Source organism: Anas platyrhynchos, chromosome 4, assembly GCF_047663525.1.
Source record: "Anas platyrhynchos isolate ZD024472 breed Pekin duck chromosome 4, IASCAAS_PekinDuck_T2T, whole genome shotgun sequence".
NCBI lineage: Eukaryota > Metazoa > Chordata > Aves > Anseriformes > Anatidae > Anas > Anas platyrhynchos.
The window spans coordinates 8,995,593-9,009,630 of record NC_092590.1 but is presented as its reverse complement, the minus strand read 5'-3'; the positions used below and the strand labels follow the sequence as shown (position 1 = coordinate 9,009,630).

Here is a 14,038-nt window from a genome sequence, read left to right as displayed (position 1 = left end):
GGAAGTAACTATCATTATATTCCACAATAATCTCATATTTTTCTGGTCTTAAACTAGTTTTATTTTTTTTGTTAAATTCGTAAGGACGGAAAAAATTGCATTGTGAAATTACTACATATATTAGTTTTTAATGTTCTGCTTGAGACAGGAGTATTTGTTACCATCTGTATGCAGTTATAGTTCAGCTGCTGATTAATGGTCTGCTCAGCTGAGCTTACATCAAGCAGTCTGCAAACAAAAAAGTCTTTGTTTTAATCCACATCTGAGAGCAAAGTTTTTATCTCCCAGTTGCTGTACCTTGAAAAACAGCTTTGAACCTTGAAATGTGAGCTTTGCAGCTTTAAACCCTTTTCTTAAATTTACGGTGAATAAAAAGCATAGAAAACAATGCAGTTTTACAAATCTAACTGCTGCATAAAGTAGCAGGCACAATATTCAATTAGGGGTAAGGCAGACTGTGTTTCTCCTCCAGGGCTGAGAGGCTGTAGAAGCACGTTGAGGGAGGCGCGTTCTTGATTTTTGTTTGATGTTTGGGATTGTCTGGTATCTAATAAGGTACAAATGGGAACGAGAGGGGGTTTTTGTATTTCTAAATCCTTTTGGCTTGAACAAAAACTTTTGACTAATCACCATGGTAGCTTGTCTTTTAAAATTTTTCTGTAGCTTCATTTACAGTTGAGTTGATAGGACTATGCAGTGCACCTACGCACCTATCTTTTGAGTACTTTTGGTGAGTGACCCTTGTTCAGTGCTGATGACTCCCTTCTTAAGTGGAGTTAGGTCATAAAGTTTCCTCAGCATAGACATGAAAGAGAAAAATGCAAAGCCAAGGATTTAAGGACCAGGCCCTTGGCATAACAGCTTCATTGTTAAACTCTCTGCAAGGATTTAATTCAATCAAGCAAAAATACTACAACAGGATTGTATGTAGAATATTGCTATAAAGAATGTGCTTGTTTCTTTGTTTTCTGTTTTTAACATTGTAGGTGGCTCTGCATGCATGTGGAGTGGCAACAGACATGGTGATTGAACATTGCATCAAGGCGCGGGCAGCCTTTGTCATCTCCCCGTGCTGTTATGGCTTCATTCAGAACACTGTGAAGTTTAAATATCCACGAAGGTAAAGTAAGACTAACAAGATAAACTTTAAAATAGCAATTCAAGTGAAAAAAGAAAGTGATAGAAGAGTACATAATTAATCAACTCAAGGTCAAGATCGTTGCAAGTGTCCAGGTTCAGTTGGTTCATAGTTACAGTGCAACCATCTCCTCCTTTGTCTCTTTGCAAATCCATCTTGAAAGGCAGACAGATGGGTAATTCCTGGGTTATTTTTTCTGGATTTATCCAGGAAAAAAAATCACAGCAGTTCAAAAAAGGCTCTATACCTTCAACACAGTAGATACAGTATGTGGTAATCTATGTAATATGCAGACCTCTTACCTTGAAATCACAAAGTTAATAGAAAACTCATGAAAAGTAATGTAAGAAGGGGAATTGACATTTTAATGTTGGAGAAAGATGTAAGCAATCGGTTTAAAGAAATGGCTCTGCTTTTATGCCACAGTTTACTGCTTGTGAAGCTGTTCTGATTTATTCCCAAGTAGACGAGCTCTCCTGTTTTTTGGATCCTAGTTTTAATACTTTTTCAGTGGACTGTGTAGGTATTTTGTTTCTCCAAATCTACCGTGTTGGAAATGCTTCTTTGTCTTAGGCTTAAGAATTTTAATGCCTTTGATACAAATAAAATGCGAAAGTTTGGCAAAAAGTAGCAGAAGATATGAGGCTAGCAGCTTTCTAAGGTAGAACTAGGTGGGGGAGAGGTTTTATTTTGTTTCATTTTATTTTCATAAAGCTGAACTTTGCCTTTTGGATATCCAAGATGAATCAGATTTAATTATACTAGAAATTAAAGCATTGACTCTGCTATATATTTGCTAGAGTAGGAAGCTGAAACGTGCTGTTGTAAAAAGAATCAACAGATCTTATAAATAAATAAATATGTTTCCATGGTAAATATTTCCCTATCTTTCTCTGTTATTGAGGTGTGCTGTTACAGAAGTGCTTGGAGAGTAAATACTTAAAACTTAGTTTGCTAAACTTTGCATTTAGCAGTCCTTTCTTAGTCAGTTTGATTCTTCCATCTCTTTAGAAGTGTCCCTTTTGTTTTCTCCTCTGACAGAGTAAAACATAGAAGTATTTTTAAGGAAGAGGCAATAAAATTTTAGGCTTTTTAAAGTTAACAGACATATAACTTTTCTCTGTTATTTTGTTGTAGGATCGACTAGATGCTGTTAACTTTTGCCAAGTTATATTTTTAATCATGAAGTCCAGAAACGCATGCTACGTTAGGAATCTTTTGTTGCTGTAGATGCTGAAAAAATGTAAATTGTTGAGGTTTTGTGTTTGCTAAAATTATAAATCCGAGAGTGTAAGCCAATGTAGGAGTTGATGTGGTTCATAACATTGACCTTGGCTCAAACTATATTTTAGGCTTTACTTCTTTTCCTTTAATTTTTAAGATTATGAAACGTGATAGACCTCCCATATCCCTATACTGCCCATATTCCCTATTCAGTTCCATCCTAGAAACACCTTACTCTTGTGATGCACAGAAAACGTGTGCCTCTAGAGGTTGTGTACCTGTAATACAAAGTATGTGAAAATGTGGAAAACCCAGTAAATCTGCATTAGCATTTTTGGTAATTTAAAGAGTGGATCTGGATGAATAATTCAATAGAAGAATAAAAGACATCAAACGTGCTTTTCCTTTATTAGTGAACAAACTGTCATGGTTTCTGTTTTTTTGAATGCCTTTCTGTATGCTATGGATACTGCTGTTTTGCATAAAATGTGGTCAGGTATGTAAGAATTGCTTCTATTTTCCATCTTGGCTTTTTTAGATGTTAATTGAATTGGTCTTTTTTTTTTTTTTCAGTAATCAGTTCAAAGAAATTTTATCCTACAAGGTATGTAAGATAAACAGCTGTGGATAGCGGATGGAGGGGGTTTGGGGCTGTTCCATGCATTTCACTGAGTCTTATCAAATGAAATATAAGTGCTTATCTTTTAATTGTGAGGGGGTGCATGTGTTATGTTAAATGTTCATTATTAACATAGACATCGTTGTGTTGTGTTCTCTCCACCATCCATTTTTTAAGGCTTTTTTTCTTCCATAAAGTTTCATGGTATCTCCCCCAGATAATTCTTTTTCATCATAAGGTATAAAAGAGCCATTCCTAAGATATACCTGTTTCAACACTTACAATTTAACAATTACAGGATACCAATTTTTTCTTAAATACTAATCCTTATACTGTAGAATTTTACTATCATTTTTTTAGGCAAAATGCTTACTTTTATAGATAGTATTTTATGACAAACTCAGATTTCCCCCTCTAATTTATGTCTAGAAGGTTGGACATAATGAGTAGGAAGAACAAATACTCTTCATCAAGAATTCTGTACTGTATTGTTTTAAAAACTTTTATTCAAAATTGTTTTAGAAGTATTCAAATGTGTTTCGATCTGGAGTCTGTGTGGAGATTGCTTGAGGGAAAAGTGGGAGAATGAAGCAATGAGGTGTGCAGATCTACCAGAATGAAGATAACTGGGGAGTGGAAAAGGACAAGAGCAGAGAAGTGGACAGGTGACAAGTGGTACCAATTCATTAAGCTTTGTCTGGTGTGTTTAAACTTGTTAGTGATGAGCAGCCAGAAGTTTGATGGTTAGGTGTGCTCAGTCTGGCACAGAAAGAAAATATCTGCAATTAAGAGAAGAAAGGACATATAGAAACTTTGCTAGGGTTACATGTCAAATCCTAAGATACTTGTCTCAGTGTTTTTAATCCAGAAAAGCCTATGAATTCGGGAGATGCAGAATAATCCTCTATTCCTGAAATACGTGAGAAGGATGTTATTTCTAATTGCCAAATGTAATGGTGACGGTGTGCGTACTGATGATGCTGTATTTAGCAGGAAAATGGAGATTGTCTTTTTAAATCCTCTAATTGGAGGTCATTTAAAAACATTAGAAAACCTCTCACTAGGGAGTTTCAGTTATTATAATCTTATCTTCATGACAGCTTGGTTTATGTACACTTCACTAATTTACATGGAAATAAATTTGTGTAGATTGAGATGATAAAAGTGGCATAGTGGATTTGGACCTGGAATGAGATTTTCCACTGATCAACATTCCTTCCATGTACTTACATGTTCCTAACACATAATCACCAAGCACTCAGGTTTGAGTTTAGAAAAAGTTTATTTGCCAACGTGTTATTAAAAGTAGACCTGTGGACGTTACAGAGGGACAGGGTGACATAAAAAAATCAAGGAAGCCTTGGTTAGGATGGTGTGTGTAATCTTATTGCAGCTCTGACTTTTTCTTTTTTTTTCTTTTAATCCATGGACACGTAGATCACAGGGATTATCACCACTTTAGAAGTTCCAGTGTCTTACTGTTCGTGTAGCAGAGAAACGCAGGGGCCAATGGCAATACTAAAAAATAATTCTGCTCTTAATAACATAATAGTCTGTACAAATGATCTAGGCTCGATGGTGCCTCAAGTAATCCTAGATATAAATAACTTTTTGTTATACAGCTAGCTATATGCATTTTTTATATTTCATATTAATAAACTGTTAAAGGTTACTGGCTAGTCGCCAAAGCTGCCATGTGTTAGCCAGACATTGTCTGTGTCACCCCCATCCAGTTCCCATTTTAAATTCATTTCTCTTGTCTTCCATTTTAGTGAGATCTAAAAAGACATCCAGAAGTCTGGCAATTCCAAAACTTTTTGTGATGAGAACATCGTGCTGTAATTCATTAGTTTATAGCTATAAAGAATAAGGTGACGGTAGCTGTAGATGTCTACCGTGATACGTTTTGAGACTCTGTTTTTCAAGACATCGTCCATGTAGGAAATTTGGAAAGTAAGAAGGAATTACTTTGGACGTCCAGCTCTGAAAACTTACTGGGCATTTCTGTGGGTGTTCGAAAGGCAAAATAACGGCTTATACATGCCCAACATTTATGCAGTTTATAATTGTTGTCCTTGTTACTTTAAAACTACTTTTACCTTCATTTCTGCCAACAGGGAATGTGACAATTTACTGGTTATATCATGGGAAAAAGATATGGTTATGCCTCAGGCTCTAGTTTAGATTTAAGGTTCATCTCTTGTAGGAAGCCAAGGCACTAGGGCCAGTCCAGATTTCCAGGTTGTGTGGCAAGTCTTACCTGGGCTCTGGTCTAGCTGAATGAGCTGCGATCCTGATATTGCAAAGAGCCAGGCTGTGCCGAGTGCCTAAAGACTGGTGAAGGGTTCTGTGCTATCTCTGACCTCCTTCCTCTCCTGTGAAACCCTTCTTTTTCTTCTCAAGCTGCCTACCCCTAAGAACAGCCACGTTGCCTCTGGCATTACTTCTCAGTTCCCCAGTAGTTATATCTGGGTTAAAGGTTTTCAGCTCTTTTGTACTACCGAAATAGCTGTATTTAAACTGCACTGACTGATACAACATGTTGAATCCTAAATATGTTATAGCATGTTCTCATTTTGCTTGCAAATTTGTTATGGAGCTGTGAGCTGAAAACCCTCATGTGAGTTATCTGTAGTAGGAAACAAACATCTCTGCCTCAGGATATTGTGTGTTTATTGAAATAACTGAAATTTGAGTTTAAAGTAGCAATAATGTTTTGCTGTATTTTATTTGAAAATCCGTGAGTAAACTGTTTTGTGGTCAGGTGTCTGCAATTACATGAACTGGATGGAGTGCACTGTGGAGAGAGTTACCATCTTGATTTAATATGAAGATGGGATTTCATTCAGGCTTTTTTGTGTGTGTGAAATGAAGACTTTTGGATGTTTATGCTCCCCTTAGTAAAAAGCTGAAGTATCCTTACTTCGGGATACTGAAGGAAGTTGAAGCATCCTTAGGTGAAGTCTCTCTCTCCATCTGTTACAGCAACCATGCCCTTAAAATCATCTTTCTGTATAAGTCAGGAATCAAAAAAACATTTTCCTTTTGATGCAAGACACATGTTCATTTTCAGAAATGTAGCTGTGGAAGCTTTGCGTAGCAGTGTGTTTTCTGTTGTTGTCTGTTTCTGTTTTCTCCCTATCCCATCATAGGAGATGTTACAGGAACATGATAGGAGACCTGGGAGTGTTGTGCAGTTCTAAACTGGTTCTGATTTACTCTGTCCTATACGTAGTACTGCAGCTGTCCCAAATAGCACAGCTGTCAGCAGAGCATTAATTTCAGTGCTATACCTTCAAGGCTTTTTCTGTCACCATCTGGTTAACTCACCTTCCTTAGCTAGGCTGAGCTTTGAGAAACCGTTCTGCTAGCATAGCTGGCATTTCTTTGAAGGCTGTTGAGGATAGGGTTCTGGCCCCATCCAAGCAGACAGCAAGGTGGTGGGTTAACCCTCTACCACACCATACCCATGAGTGTCAAGACAGGAAAAACTCAGTGGCAGCTATCGTGGAAGCCTCTGCAGAAACTTTTAAGTTCCTTCATGACCTTTTAGGTTGATCCTGGATGGGTTCGGCACAGCAAAGGAAGCTTGTCCCCACAGAGTGGTGATTCTTTGATTCAGAATTGCTGCTTAGGAGAAACAATCCAGTATTTCAAGTCACCTATGTAAGAATTTTGTCTTGACCCTTCGCTGACGCAGACATGCTGCCCAGTGATGACTATGCTAAAAGAAGGCTGGTTTTGATCTACAGTAGCTGAGGGCAAAATAAGTCTGACATATGCCTTTGAAAAATGCAATCTTGCATATGTTACATCCAGTTCCGCTGCTGCAGACATTTGGAGGAATTTTAGCAAGAAACAAACCCTTCTGAGTAGAAATCTGCTTATGGTTACAAACACTTGATTTACAAATTTTTTTTTACAAGCCAAAGCAATATCAAAATTAGGATTTACAGGCATTATTTTTCCAGAAACAGTCTTCTATGTGACAGAAGTTCTTAGTACTTACAAACATTTAATTAGATTTTTCTTACTTGAAAGAGAGAAATGCTACTGGACCAAAGTTCTTTTCTTTTTCTTCCAGGAGCACATGATCCTTTGCAGGTTTGCAGATCAGACAGCTGTTCAGCTTCCACCTGAACGCAGGCTAGTAGGTATGAATTTCTGCAGCTGTTATGTAGACTATTGCAGTGTTATTATTTATGTTGCTTTATGAAGAAATAGTTTAACGATTTATGAAATTGTGGTTTCTTCACATTTCTCTCTATGCTGTTCTGAACTATGATAGTGAAAATATTTTCCTTCATTCTAAATTATCAATATGAGCTAGAGGGTTAGCATTGTACTGAGTTTCATTGCCTTTCCACTTTCTCCTCCACTCCCAAATCATTCTATAGAAAGGGTGAGGTTTTTGTAAACTTTACTGAAGTCTTTCTGTTGCCAGTCCATCTTGCATTAAAAGCACTTCTGTAGGTCGTGATTTGCAGTCTGAACCCTTTGTCCTACTTATGATAACTTGTTTAGAAGGACAAACATCCATGCCAACTGGAAACAACAAGGCTACACTGCAGAACGTGGGCTACTTTTGGTACAGACAGGCTTCAGAGCATACAAACCTATTTGTCCCACCTCATTACATTTGTAGAAATTTTAGAAGAAAAAACTATTAAAAAAATCTTCTGGGTCAGAAAAGACAGAAGAGGCTGGAAACTCTAAGGGTTTAACTCTCCATCCTTGGCTCACAAGAAACACTTCCTAAGTATATTAAAGCAGAAGGAGCAAATATGTGCTTCTTTTTTTAAAAAAAAAAAAAGAAAAAAACTTCTTTTGAAGAGTTTGAATTATCTGCTATATTCACTGCACAAAAAGAAAATAATACAGATACTAAGATAACAATATCTATTTTATAACAAACTTGTCAGCTCTTTTGCTATCATCACAATATTTGTGAACAAGAAATAAAAAGTCAGTCTTCAGTTACCAGCGTAGCACCCCATGTTTTTTCCTGATGCTTACCAGGTGTACTGAAAATTGGAAGAGGACTCAAACATTTTTGAGAGGTTGTAACTTTTACCTACTCTCTCTTTGAAACTGCAGTTTTTCATCACAAATGCAACTTTGATGTGCTTTTCACTGACAAAAAAAAAAAACAACAGAACAACAACAAAAAAAGAACAACCGTAAATCCTATTCTTCCTTTCTGTACAGGAAATGTCATTGCTTTTTCTGTTCTAAAGAATGTAATATAAAACAATATTACTGAAGACCATTGAAGACCACTTTTCTGTTTCAGATTTGAAACTGCTGTTTCAAAACCTAAACCTTAAACTTCTACAGACGTTTCCCAGGTGCATATCAAAGCTATTAATGATACATGCAACCAAGTTCTGTATAAATTCAAGGGAGAGAAATACACAGTTACACAGGGTAGTTTAGGGTAGGGACAGGATATGTGTACTATTGGCTATTATCCTCATCTCAGGCCAAAAATTATATTTAATTGTGCAGTTCTTTCAAGAAAAAGACAGAAACATTGGCTTTGAGTCTGAAGCAGGACTGTGTCTTGTTCATGACTCAAGAGTGTATGACTATCAGCAATTAAAATGTTTCAGGGAGGTGCTAAATTTTTTTTGCAAGAGTTGCAAACTGCTGAAAACGTGATGTGACAGATTCTGTATTTCAAAACATAGAAATCAATTAAAATGAGTAAACAGGTAAAACCAAATGGCCCCGTCAATTTATCGTGGCTGTATCATAATTTTTTTTAAGAAAAAAAAAAAATTGAATTTTTCCTTTTTTTCCTTTTTCCCCTTTTTTCCTTTTTTTTGCAGATAAATCTGAGATAAGGTTAATTTCCATTAGTAATTCAGTATTTTTGTTTATAAGCAGTTACCTTTGTGTGGTTTCAGATCAACTGGATCACTGTTCTGTATTTTATTCTTTCATTTGATAATCACTAACCAAAGATCTTCAGATTTTAGATGAAACTACAGTAGGAAAACAGTTACAGTTATAAAGGAAGCAAATGCTTAGCAATTTTGAGAGCTAAGGGAAAAACTAGCCATTTTTTTCTTGTCACTTTTACGTTAATGCACACATTTTTCTGTAAGTTCTGGGAATACTTCAATAATTGTGCCTATTGGGTTTCTCTATGTGTATGTAAAGAGTTAATATTTTTTCTCAGGGTCATTGCTAAATAAGGGTTACAAGACACAGATGTGATTTAGAACTATTAATGACTGCCTATTTGAAGTACAGATTAACAGAGATTTTTTTAAGTAGATTCAGAACTTGTCCTGTAGATAACTTAGTGATGTGTTTTCCTAACATTGAAGTGCATGTTTCTGGTAATGTTTCTATATTTTTAGATTTTCCATGCTCTCCTTTGCTCTCATTTTAGGCAAGCAGTGTATGGGGCTTGTGGATCTCGATCGGGCCTGGGCTGCAGAAGGAAGTAACTACTCTGTCCAAGTTATATCTATGGAGCCAGAGAGCTGTTCTCCAAAGAACAATATGTTTGTGGGCACCCCGACTTAGAGTGTGAAGCTCATACTTGATTCGAAGTCGAACATAAATCCTCAGTGCGTAACAACATCCAGCAGATCCAAGCATAGCTGGGAAGCAGATATCATGCATCTTGAACCCATTGTGTTTGGAAAAGGAAACAGCATGAGAAGTTTTAGAAAATGAACTGCATGCAGGGAATTATAGCTTGTAATGTGTCATTAGGCAACTTTTGGTGGTTCTTACTGAGAAGTCTCTACAACTGTTGATAGTATCCCATCTGTCTGCAGAGGTTTAGAAAAAAGGTGGTCTTAGAGAAGGGAAGGTGATTCTCTTCGCAGTAGAGCTGTCTTGGCTGCTTCAAAATTGTATTCATGTTCAAACCTTCATTTGTGCTCATTGGCAGAGCAGTTATCAGCCAGTTATGCAGATCACTAGAGGAACAGATGGAATTTATGGTGGTAGTGAGGAAGGTTGTGCAACAGGTGGTGGCTTGATTTCGCTAAAGAATTCCATCCTACTTCAGCAAGATTATTTTTAGTAAAAGTTTTTGAGAATACTTTGATCATCGTTCTGTATATAGAAAAAATGTACTCTAACCTAATAATCCTTTTAAAAATGATTTAATTTTTTTTTTTAATTTTATCTTTGAATTTTACACAGTAATTCTGTAACCAGACAATCGAAAGTGAGTATTTAAAGAAAGAAAACCCTTATTTCTCCATCGACAAGATAACAGGAGCTAGTGATGATATCAGCAAACAGCTACTTCACTGCCACCTCTACTAGTTGAAGTGGATTGCTTTCCATTCGTAAGAGACTTGCTGTCAGATGCAATTTTTAAGACCAGCTTGTGTCTGTATACACATTCTTCGTTTATTTTTATATTCAATTTAAATTTGAACAAAGTTGCAGTTGTGGAACCATTTGAAAAGGTCAACAACAGACTTGTTACTGTAAAATGAAAATAAATGTTCTTCTGTGCTTTTACTAGTAAACAGTTTCCTACCCTAGTTTAAAATTGTCTGTTAACACTAGTACAATCGGTAAGAGCTTATAACAGTATTTTCCCTGTATGATTGTGGGTTTCATACATTTGCAAATTTTGCCATGGAGTAATTTAAATTTATCTGAAGTTTGGTCAGCGTGTGTGACAAAAAAGCAGCAACGGGTATTGGAGGGAGAAAAAAGAGGATCCCAAAATGCTTTATTCTTCATGAAAGCTCTCTCTCTAAAAGATCTATTTTTTTTTGTTGTTGTTTTAATGTGAAGACTGAAGGAAGCTGCACACTTACTTGGAAGCACAAAGGTAAGCAAGTTTGTATTAAATGGTACCTTTAACCTGAATCCTTGAGAACGATGTAGTGCTTTTCCTATAACTTTTTTAGTTAGCAGGAGGAGCTGGGAGTTGGAAGATTGCATAGCAACATAGCAAGTATAAAATACGTGGCAATACCAGGTGTTACTGGAGGTTTCACCCGGAGATATGCTTGCTCAATGAGAACTCAGGTTTTTAAGCCAGAAGTAAGTCAAATCTGAACATTATCCAGGTAGTATGTTTGTGAAGAAGGACGAACTTACCAAGGTCAGATAGGTGATTGAATCTTTGCTGTTGATGGTAAGGATTTTCACAAAGCTTTACTCTGCTCTGGGCAATGGATACTAATGTGTGTCTTTTAGGTATGGTGGTGATGTGTATTTGACGTGTTCTATTATTATACTGTAATAATTAGCTTTCAGTAGAGCAAAAAACTGTGCTGTTACATGATTTGAAATTTCTACAGCGTCCACCTCAATCATCTGTAATATTTTTTTGATTTACCAGAAATCAGAAAAGGAATGCACTTGGGATGTGCCATAGGAAATGTGTGCCACTGAATACAAGATGGGGAAAAAAAAAAGATTTTTTTTTAAACAGGCAAAACTCTTTCTTGGAAGCAGAGGTGGTGCAGGAGCTTTATTTGGGCAGGTGTCCAGCAGGCTATTAGATGCTTAGGTCAGTCAGGAAAAATAGCTAAAGCTAAACAAGAATCCCAGTACCAATCTCAGTTATTTTTGTTTCCTTTTTTTTTTTTGAATACCTATTTTCATGTTAGTGAGCTAATTTCCCATAGGTGTGCATACTTGTAACCTAAGTGAATTATTTTACATTGTGACAGCAGACTGGAAAAATCCCACTGATGCCATGAAAGTCTGCCACCCCACATAGAATTGAGCTTCAGATGGGAAAAAATAAAAAGGTTTATAGAAGAAAAAGTAGAAAGAACCGCAAAAGTAGCGTTATGTTTTTATATAATGTGACGTTCTTGTGTGACCTTACCACTACGGGCATCAGTGGGCTCTTGTTTCCTTTTTTTCTCAGGAGGACTGAATCTTCCCCTTTTCTAAGGATGGAGTTACCTTACTACGACTAGTAAAGTCTGATCTATGCTTGTGGTGAACTGATGCTTTGTTTATTGAAAACTGAAGAGAAGCAGATGACAAAAATATAGAAAGGAGAAAGTATTTTTAACAGATGTTAACAGGTATTTTGCTACAGATTAAATTACCACTCAGTGCCATCTTTTTGCTCTAGAAATGTGAACTCATATTAGTTTTTAAGGTACGTTGGTTTGTTACGTTTCCATATACATAAAAGGTATGAAATGAACAGAGGCCAAGAATTTCCTAAACAGCATGACTGGACATCACAGTGCTGGGAAGTGAACAATCATTGTTCTTCCCACAACTTGTTGCACACACAGCTAGCTTCATGTCCAAGATGCAGGCCTGAATACTGTTTAGTCCCACTGGGATGAGCTGTAGGGTGAACAAAGTATTGTCCTAACAATAGTCATAATTTTCTGTTGTCTTGCCTGTATTGTTTTATGTTATCCTTGGAGCCAGTAATGCTGGAAAAAGCAAGTTTGTAACATGAAGCTGATGACCAAATTGCACTGATCTCATCTGTATGTTAAAGTTAGTCATCTGTGTGTACATGCATCTTTATTTTTGTTCTTTCCTTTTTGTCTTTATCATATTATCTGCTTCCTTGGTCTTCTTCCAAGAGGTGTTAGAATTGCAATCTTTGGCAGAGGTGGCAGTATACAAGGGGCACTCCTGGTAGGTACGTTGTGCGCCCTAATTTCCTTTCGTTGCTTTATCTTAATTAAAACAGAAAAAAAAAAAGATATGGTGTTGTTATTACTATGCTAAACCAGTCTTTTTTTATTTAAATTAAAGTTGCACGTTGTCAGTATTACCCATCTATTGTTCTTGCCAAGATGCACATAAAATGCTTAATTCAGAAGGTCAACATAAATCTTAGATGGTGGTTTTCTGTTTCTGTTGCTTGATTTTCAGCTGCCTGCTGGATCTGTAGTTTGGAAAGGCAATGCTAATCAGATTTTTTTTTTTTATTGGTGCATTCCTAGGTGACATTCTATGTTGATGTTTTCATTGAATAATTAGAAAGAACCGTGTGATCATGTATATGCCTACATAAGTTTGTGGGTTCTAAGTAATCTGCAGCAAAATGCCATACAGCTGATTTTGAGTTTACATGGATAATCGTTTGGCTAGACACTATCAAGAAAAAAAAAAAGCTAGAGGAGCATTACTTAGCAAAAGATAACAGAATGTCTGAAGTGTTGGTTTAGGCACTCAGACTAAATAGTGTATTTGTCTGCAGAAAGCACAATTCAGATTTTCCTTTAAGCCTTCTCAGGTACTGCTTTCAGTGTTTTTGCCTAGGAGCATTTGACTGTCATACCAGACTCCCCATGTACAGTCTCAATCTAAGCTCCTGTCACTTTTATTACTTTTTTTTTTTTTGTAAAAAAGGTGTATTGGTGGGACAAGATATCAAGCATGTACCTGCATACGTATCTGGCGTCAAAAATATTACTGATGCCTGGTGTCAAAAAATGTTATATGCCTCTTCAATAAAAGGAACCTGATCTCAGAACTTTCTGTGCTCAGACTTGCATTTAAACTACCTGTCATGCTTTCAGTTCAGTGGCTGTTTCTTAGCAAACTTCAGTTTCCTACAACTATCATTAAAATACATTGCATTTCCTAAATGAATAATATATTGTGATTATATGCAAATGGTAAAACTGAAACTAAGTTCATTTTCTTTGTTTCTAGCTTTTATTCACACATAAAATAAATGAATAATGAAGTGTCTTGTTGTGCACTCTTCTACTAAAAGTGAATTTGTGAAACACCTAACACCTAGACTTTCAAAATTCCTCTGATAAGCCTTCTGTGTAAGGAGAAGTATTTAGGCTAGTTGTATAATGAATCACTCAGGACATTTCTGAGTGAAAACAGAACAATTTTTATACTTTATATGTGTCAAGTGATGTTTCCTAACTTGTGACTCAAAATTATTTTACTTGACTGTTTGAATTTCTTGCTTTTTTTTTCAGCGGTGCTTGTGGAACTCTTCAGTTTTTGCAAAGTGAGTGATACTATTGGAGGTTTCCTCGTTAACTGATTAAATAGTTAGTGATTTTTGGAGATTAAATTATTGCTAATGCTGCGCTCTTTCCCCTTCAGACTATTTCACC

The 14,038-nt window shown here is 36.3% G+C and overlaps 1 protein-coding gene across 8 annotated transcripts in view; it reads left to right on the top strand.

The window, feature by feature from the left end:
* The window catches only part of GSTCD (glutathione S-transferase C-terminal domain containing), a 72,940-nt gene extending 59,292 nt beyond the window's left edge, over window positions 1–13,648 (top strand). For 7 of the 8 annotated variants that reach the window (XM_027456808.3, XM_038178413.2, XM_027456807.3 and 4 more), the window contains 4 exons: window positions 987–1,120; window positions 2,936–2,966; window positions 7,066–7,135; window positions 9,382–13,648. In XM_027456808.3, coding sequence (XP_027312609.3) covers window positions 987–1,120; window positions 2,936–2,966; window positions 7,066–7,135; window positions 9,382–9,518 — 372 coding nt within the window. In that variant the 3' untranslated portion in view covers window positions 9,519–13,648. The remainder of the gene's footprint in view (window positions 1–986; window positions 1,121–2,935; window positions 2,967–7,065; window positions 7,136–9,381) is intronic. The other variant, XR_011808825.1, reaches the window with a different exon arrangement.
* Window positions 13,649–14,038: the final 390 nt, after the last annotated feature.